The sequence below is a fragment of the Ictalurus punctatus genome, chromosome 18 (genome assembly GCF_001660625.3).
Source record: "Ictalurus punctatus breed USDA103 chromosome 18, Coco_2.0, whole genome shotgun sequence".
In the NCBI taxonomy this organism is placed as follows: Eukaryota; Metazoa; Chordata; class Actinopteri; order Siluriformes; family Ictaluridae; genus Ictalurus; species Ictalurus punctatus.
In genome coordinates this window covers 797,154-806,124 of record NC_030433.2, presented here as the reverse complement: position 1 = coordinate 806,124, position 8,971 = coordinate 797,154, and the positions used below count along the sequence as shown (strand labels likewise).

At 39.9% G+C, this 8,971-nt stretch overlaps 1 protein-coding gene across 2 annotated transcripts in view; it reads right to left on the bottom strand.

Moving 5' to 3' along the window:
• Positions 1-1,561: 1,561 nt before the first annotated feature.
• The window catches only part of ap3b1a (adaptor related protein complex 3 subunit beta 1a), a 34,996-nt gene continuing 27,586 nt past the window's right edge, over positions 1,562-8,971 (bottom strand). For both annotated transcript variants that reach the window (XM_017492634.3, XM_017492631.3), the window contains exon 27: positions 1,562-1,805. In XM_017492634.3, coding sequence (XP_017348123.2) covers positions 1,655-1,805 — 151 coding nt within the window. In that variant the 3' untranslated portion in view covers positions 1,562-1,654. The remainder of the gene's footprint in view (positions 1,806-8,971) is intronic.

Here is an 8,971-nt window from a genome sequence, read left to right as displayed (position 1 = left end):
ATTACACGTCTGTGAGTGGGAGAAGTATGAGCACCTCTAGGATTAGCAGTTAATTTGAAGTTGAAATTAGAGTCAGGTGTTTTCAATCTTTGGGATGATAATCAGGTGTGAGTGAGCGCCCGGTTTTATTTAAAGAACAGGGATCTATCAGAGTCTGATCTTCACAGCATGTTTGTGGAAGTGTATCATGGCATGAACAATGGAGATTTCTGAGGACCTCACAGAAAGAGTTGTTGAAGCTCATCAGGCTACAAACGGTTACAGCAAGGCAGGGCTGCAAGGAGAACGTCACCGCTCTCCAAAAAGAACGCTGCTGTCCGTTTGCAGTTTTCTGAAGATCACATGGACAAGCCTTTTTTTTTTATTGGAAAAATGATGTGCCCAGAAGACCAAAGGTTTTGGTTTAAATGAGAAGTGTTCTGTTTGGAGAAAGGAAAACACTGCATTTCAGCATAAGAACCTTGTCCCATCTGTGAAACATGCTGGTGGTAGTTTAGGTCCGTTTTGCTGCATCTGGGTGAGGACGGCTTGCCATCATTGACGGAAGAATAAATTCTGAATTATACCACCCACTTCTAAAGGAAAACCTCAGGAGATCGGTCTGTGATCTGAATCTCAAGAGAAAGTGGGTCCATACAGCAAGACAACGACTCCAAGCACACAAGACGTTCTACCAAAGAACGGTTAAAGAGGAACGGGCTAAAATGCCCCCAAGCCGACGTGCAGGACGGATCAAACGTTTATCGGCAGTCACTGCTACACGAGCGTCACACCACATACAAAAAGCAAAGGTTTACATACGTGTGCCTCTCTCAGATGTGTGATAGTGAATCATTTCCTTCTATAAATAAATGACCAAGTATGATATTTTTGTCTCACTTCTTCAACTGGTTTCTTGTCTACTTTTAGCCTTTGTTTGAAAATCTGATATTTTAGGTCATATTTATGCAGAAATATAAATAAAAAAAAAATCTATATTCTATCACTAACTTTCAAGCAGCACTGTACATCTATAATGAGATGATAGTAAACAAGGAAAATCGTGTCTGGGGTAAGTGAACATATAGATGTGGTGAAAAAAGAAAAAAATAGAAAAGGATGGAAATAATGCTGAAGTATTCCTTCAACTGCTTTGATGCAAGTTTTCTATACACAATTAACAGATAATTATATCAAAGCAATCACTTTTTTGTTAAACCAATGCTACAGTTTTGCACCCCAGAATCAAAACTTGCAGGTCGTGATGTGGAGTCTTGGGGGGGGGGGGGGGGGGGGGGGGGGGGGAAAGAAACCCCCCACCCCCCCCCCCCCCAAAAAAAAACAAAAAAAAAAAAAACACACCACCAAACTCTTATTATTTTACAGTTTAACCAGATTCACCACACACACACACACACACACGGAAGGTCGTTCACATACAGTCCTGGACAAGACAAAAAGTAGGTTTGAAACGAATTAAAATACTCAAATCGCTCAAAAATAATTTCCACAATACTGGGGGAAATGTGCATTTGGCTTGCCCTTTACAGTCGTTGGAAGATAAGTAGTTTCTCTCTCTCTCTCTCGCTCTCTCTCTCACACTCACTCACTTACATTCATACAAAATGTGTATTTTATGCAGGTTTTAGTTGGGGGGTGTGGAATAAGGTGTATTCTAGGGGGCACCAAGTGCTATCTGGATCTCATGGAGGAGCATGGAGCCGATGACCGTCTTTTCTGTGTTGACGGTAAGTTGAGCGCTGGCATCTTTCTGTACCACACACACCAACACCAGGGTACCAGAGCTCACCAGCTTGGCTGCAAACCTACACACACACACACACACACACACACACACACACACACACACACACACACACACACACACAGAGAGCGAGAAAGGGACATTAAAATACTATGTTTTTGAAAATAATGCAACACTATAAATGTCCATGAGTGGCTGTATTACAATGCTGTTTATTATGCATCCTTGTTGACGGTCCCTTGGAGACAGCACTACTGGCCATACAAATAAAGGACGCTGCACATTGCAATTAGACAAATTATTTATTTAAAAACAACAAAATATGGAATTATTAAACTCCCCAGAATGAGCACCTATTATGCATTCCAACACATTTAAAATTCAAAGGAAATGAACTAGACAGGGTGTCTGAAAGGTCACGAACCAGCGGAAATATTCTGAGCAAATATGTTGATATGAATATGTTGAGCAAAATCTGCAAAAAACGTGACGCAGCGGCTGAGAAAACGCAGAGCGCGTAAGGGTGAACATGCCGGGTATATGCTGTAAATAAGAAATACAAAATGATGCAGTTTTACCGTCACTGGCTCCTGACTCGGACACCCTGTGGCGCGCTTCTAAACAGAATCCAGTGTTGGAATTCAGACGAGGACTGAACAAAAACCAACATGCACGAAAGGAGCGCCGACATTACATCACGTCGATGTTTTGCAGTGACCGTCGTAACACAGACACAGACAGCTCTTCTGTACCGAGTCTAAACGTACATGTATCTGGGTACATGGCAATTATTCTTGTATTTAGTGGACTGGTAAGATGCAGAACTGCACAATTATTACATTTTAATCATCAGAAATGTTAGCACTCATAAAACACAGCATTAGTGAAATGATTAAAACATGTAAATGATTATGTAAATATCTAGTCATGTACTGTGCTTTTACTACGGTGTGTGTAAGAAACATTGTGGGTAGATCTGAGATATACAGTCCTCTCTGAAAGTATTGGAACAGCAAGCCCAGTTCTTTTGTTTTGCTGTACACTGAGGGCATTTGGGCTTGAACTCAAAAGATGAATATATTTCATGTCCTGATATTTACATTTAGATGTGTCAAACAACATCTAGTTCAACACGTCTGTATGTAAACATCAGGAAATGAAGGCTGAAGTTTTGATACACTGTCTTCAGTGTATAGCCAAAAAAAAAAAAAAAAAAAAAAAAAAAAAAAATTGGCCTTGCCATTCCAACACTTTAAGAAGGGACTGTATATAAACTAGGTTTACAGCTTATTTGATTGACAAGCTGTCAATCACACATCTATCCAATATAAAACATGCAAGCTGGTCACGTCGGTCTTATTCTTAGACTGTGGACATTAAGAAACACCATTTTACAGGAAACCAGTGCTACATCGGAGGCAGATTTTTTTTTAAATGGTAAAAGGCAATAAAAACAAACAAGGGGAGTTTCAATATTCTGAATTTCCTTTTTGTTTATTCTAATTTATGAGTGCATGGGAAGGTGTTTATTATTCTAACTGAGCCATTGGATTAATGGATATTAGGCTACATGTAAACAGAGCTTTATAAAATAATTTGAGTACATACAAAAAAAAAAAAGAAAAGAAAAAAAAAAAAGAAAAGAATTTGCTAAGTAGAAAATAAACAGAATGTGTTTGCTCAGGAGGAGGCACAGCTAGTCTATTATGCCAGCTGATTAAAAAGCTATTAAGGGCTAAGAGAGGCCTTCTGTCAATCGTTCTCTCCCACAAGCCCACCCCCCTGTCCTGTACGGACACTGGGGGTCAGAGAGCACCTCAAGGGGGAGGGTGTGTGTGACACAAAGAGCAAGTATGTGTGTATATCGGAGGTTGATTTTGTAGTGCAGTGAGAGAAATCCAAACCCCAACACCCCCAATCCCCCCCCCCGACACATGCACAGACACACTTTCTTGCCATCTGCTTCGACTCTGATGCCATATCACAACAAAGACACGTTTAGTACACACACACACACACACACACACACACACACACACACACACACACACACAGACAGGTCCTCCTTTTTTCAGTGACACACCTCCCATCGTGCAACACAATGAACCACCCCACCCCATTTACCCCCTTCTCCCTCCCCCAAACGCAACAGACACACATACTAACAAATCCCCATTTAGCTGTGACAGCATCACACAATGCCGCCGTCTACAGGGGCAGTCACAACTGCTAACCAGCTGCTCAATGCCATACAATTAGCACTCTCAGATGCAATCACAAACACTACACTTCTGAGAACTCATGACACACCAAGGTGAAGAGAATCACCGTCCGTCGTTTCACTCTGGAATGCTGAACCACTACAACAAAAGCTGAGGGTCAAGACCCATGTGTGTTCTGTACCTCAGTGAAAGGAAAAGCTCATCCTGACACTTCAGTTCTGCTTGCAGCTCATCTCCTGGTTTGTATGGTCCCACGTTGTTACCTGAAAGAATTTCCTTTTGCCCGAGACTCACTCGTAGGTTTCGCACCTTCTAAGAACTGCTGATGCAATCATAAAAACTGTCCTATGCTCCTCCACGCTTAATATTCTCACGTGGAACATCATTTCAACACGTTTAGTACCGTTTTCTTTTACTAATCCACAACTGTATAATATAAAGATTCATACTACCACTATCCAGCATCACCCAGAAGAGGATGGATTCCCTTTGGAGTCTGGTCGCTCTCTTTTTCACGTCACCTCTGGGGTTATTTCCTCGTCACGGTCACCTCTGGATCTAAATCGACATCTGGAACGTGCTATACAAACACACTTGAATTGAAATGAAAACTGAAGTGCCAGGAGGGGGCCAATAGTCTGCAGAGTGTAATGGATTGACATTTTATTAAAAGAAAACTAATCCCTGAAACGCATTAAATATGTTTATACCATAGCGCTGTTGAATTCTAGATTCGGATTGGGTGACAGACATTCTGAGGTGTGCAATTACTTTTCAGTGAGCGAGAGAGAGAGAGAGAGAGAGAGAGAGAGAGAGAGAGAGAGAGAGAGAGAGAGAGAGAGAGAGAGACTGCGCGAGCGAGCATGTGCAATTGCAGTGATGAGACAGAAAAGCCGGTGAACAAGCATCGATATTTATTCGTTTATTCGCCGTATTTTCTGCAGTAAAGACACTAAAATCCACATGAACAAGTAGGCTTATCGATATTTATTTGTTCTATTTTTATATTATCAGCATGAAACGAAAATAAAACTAACTCTCTCTCTTTAATAACTGCAGATCAGTGGCTCAAGCCTCAGATTTTACACTGCAAGCGCACAGATACAGCATAAAATGACAAACATGAATTAAACTTAAGCCATTTAAGCAATTTGCACCAGTTTCCCCTTGCATATGGTGGAGCATTTTGGATATAAACATAGGTTTGTAGGTTACAACCTTCTTTATTGCGTTTAATTTAAAATGCACCCCTGCCTTAGAGGACTTGGGTTGCAACTTTTTTCCCCCCTCAGTCACTTGACGCATGATGTGACTGAGGTCATGCTGGGCATAAAAGTTGACGTAGACAAACAGTAAACTGAACAAATTTATTTTAGTTGCCTCTGGGTATTCGGCTAAAGCAAGCGGCGTCGCATTACATGCGTTTGACGTCATGTGCCACTGACTGGGAAACGGTTTATATACCTGCGGTTAGTAAAAAACCCATTAGTATTCCATTTGAGACGATATTACCTTTCTGAAATTCACACACTAGACAACAGAGTACACAGTGCATAGTGTAAGTGTATAGTACGTTGATTGGGACACAACTCTAATATTTACTTTCCGCCGCGTGTTTTCGGAACAGAAGTAACGTAACGAGTAAATGTGCCCCGTGCCGCGCCCAGACCGACTCCTCCATAATGAGATTCATTCACAACGATTTTTTTATAATCGATCATCGATTTTATTGATTATTTGTTGCAGCTCTAGTGTAATCCACTAACCCTACTGCAGTTAGTGTCGTGCTCAGACAGAAAACAGTAGAGCAGCACGTTTAAAAGGTGCCACTTTATTACTTTCGGTTCTGATTTATTTCACCTTTATTAAACTTCTGGACCTACTAAGCTGTGTACGTATATATAAAATTAAACATTACAGGTGATAACATCATTTGAGAGAAACAGCCAATAATACAGTACATCATTTGCTGTTTCACACACAAACACAGTAAGAATACGAGTCATTTGTATTCTTATTCATTTTCGGTATCCATTAATGATGCACCATGACCCAATACTGCTTCCTAATCAATATTGGGTCACAGTGTCAACAAAACACAATTGTATGTGAGGTTACACAATGCCTCCAATTACGTTACAATAAAAAACGATTGCGAAATGAATCTGTGAAACGAATGCTTGTTAACTTGTGAGGAAAATGGGCCTCAAGCTTCTTCCTGTTACCATACTCATCACTTACATGCATACACATACATCCACTTGTAGTGAACATCAACACACAAGTCTGATACAGAAAAAATAGGAAGGTGTTGTATGTTTTTTTTAGGCTGATTCTTTTCATTATGCTACTCTGTATAGGTGTGTATAGTGTGAACCTACTGTTCTTTAAAGTTCTGGAAAAATAATGTATAGAAGTAAATTTAAACAAATTATTAAAAAAAAAATCTGAAGCTTGAACAGGAGATCTGAGAGTAAAATAAGATACAATGCCATTTTGGTTGTAAATTTTACAACTTTTACATTCACACATAAGGACAATGGCTTTATCTAAGCATTTAAATTTATACAGTTTTCGAAGTACACAAAAAAAATAGAGGTCAGTGGAATAGACGGGTGTGTTATTACTTGTTGACTGATCACAATTTCCGAGGTCACTAAACGTTCTCAGTGCAGTGACACTGAACATTTACCAAAAACAACACTGCCCTCTACTGCTGCACACAGGAATTGACATAACGGCTAAATAACCCCTGACACACTTTCAGAACAACAAACTCAAATATTTGCACCATTGTTTAACTTCTTTCCTTACTTTTTGAATAACAAACAGTTATGTTTTTTAAAACATTTTTTTTAATGATTGTTTTGCTGGAACTGCATCTAAAATACTGTGACAAGCACATGATTTGCTCTACTTTCATGCCAACGCAAGCATAAGTTTTGTCTGGACACGATTAGATTTATTGTTTGCACTAGATTGCTACTTTTGTGGACATGAATAAATAAGCTGCACTGACGTGATCAAAATGTGGCGCGACATTCAAAATCCGCCGATGTGGTGGGATTTTCGAACCTATCCTAGCAGGCCGAGGCCACTGATCCATCAATCGGGGACATGATGTTATTTCCCCGACTTGTCATGTGCTTTTTCTTATAAACGCCACAGATGTTCGTACATACAGGATAAATAAGCCGTTCAAACAATAACTAAAATTATCATACTGATAATGATGTTATCGCTACTTAAGGGCAATTCACTCGAAGCTTTTATAGAGCGTGTTCTGGAGGTGTGAAATCCATTGTAAAGACACGTTCTCCGGCATGCATAAGTGTAAACTCCATGAGTAAAATTAACATTACTGTATTAAAAAAACAATTTGTTTACAAAATCAACAATTTATGCTATTAAAATAGAAAGAACATCAGTCAGCAATGCATATCTAATTCATCATTAGATGTGGGTTGGAGGTGTTATACTAACCCAGCAGTTGGTTATGTACACAGCACACAAGATTTAATTGATCACGTTAACCTGTAACGGCTAAAGACAACGGGGTTGGAGTTGGAAGTGTCGAAGTTGAGTGCTTCTAATAAATTTTATACAATTATTTATGTTGGCTTGACAAAGCTAATATACTGTTCTGCTTTATAAACTTATTATTATTTTGAGACACAAAATTTTGAAACACTCCTCCTCCCAGAGCTTTCCAGCTACATGCACCTAATAAACATGATCAGAAGTACAGAATTACCAGCACGGAAGCTCAAAGTGGCCAAAATTCCCATTGACTTGAATGAAAAATTTCTGACTGTTACAACTCCTTGAGATTTCAAGCTACTTCCACCAAAGCACAGTCCTTTGAGCTGGTCAGACTGGCCATGCTCTGTTGTTCATAACCGATTGGACTCCCGGTTGTTCCCGTAGAGGACGATGAAAAATCCCCAAAACTCCCGTTCACTTACAACGTGCAAGAGTTCAATCTCCAACTGTCAAAATTCACACACCCAGTCTGAAGCCCCTCCCTCTCGCCCTCCGTCAATGTACGTGTAACAGACACGGTCACTTCATAGCTCTCTCTCTCATGCTACAAGTATTGGCACCCCAATCCATCCATCTCTCTTTCTTTAAAAATGACACAGTCCCTTCAGATTTCAAATTGATCTTTCTTTGCAACTTTCAGACCGGCTTTGTCAAGCAAACATCAAAAGTTTGTCATGACGAACTTCATCCATCTAAACTCGGCAATCTTTTATACATCTGGAATTATTTAAACTACGCTTCATACATGAGGTCTGGTTCAGACTAAAGAAGTGAATCATGTGAAACGTGCTTTTACATCTTACACGGACATCTAGAACAAGCCTGTGCAGTGTTTTTGAGACGGTCATGGGTAAACGTGGCACACAGAGACATGCTAGCACGCTAACTATACGTTATGCGTCTTTTCAGCGCTATATGCTGGGCGACCGCTGATTGGTTGGCTGGAAGGCGTGTCTGATTGCGTACAAAAACAATTTGATGAGCTGTGACATTTCTTCAGTGGGTTAGATCAAATTCAAAACAATGAAATCCTAAACAAAGTGTAAACAATAAAACTTAATAACATTAACTCAGAACTGGCATGTTCATGTGACAGTGCCACCTAGAGGACACGCTCACATTACATGCAAGTATAAAGACTTCACCCTGTGCAAGCATTCACAAGCAATGTCCTGACTTGCATGCAGGGTATAAATCAGCTTTGCGATTCAGAAAGCAGGTGGACAGTCAAGCTGTGAATCAGTCAACTGATTAAACCAACAACAACAAAAGAGTTGAACAGGAGATAATATGGAATTAGTTTTTTTTTGTATGTTTATGCAGGAACCAAAAATCCCATATAGCTGGAATGTTTGTTACTCAACTAGTGTCTAATAGGAAAAGCACAATACAGGTGCACAAATGCTTTCACACACATCACACACACATCATCTATATTCTCAGCCTTTCCTATGCATCATCA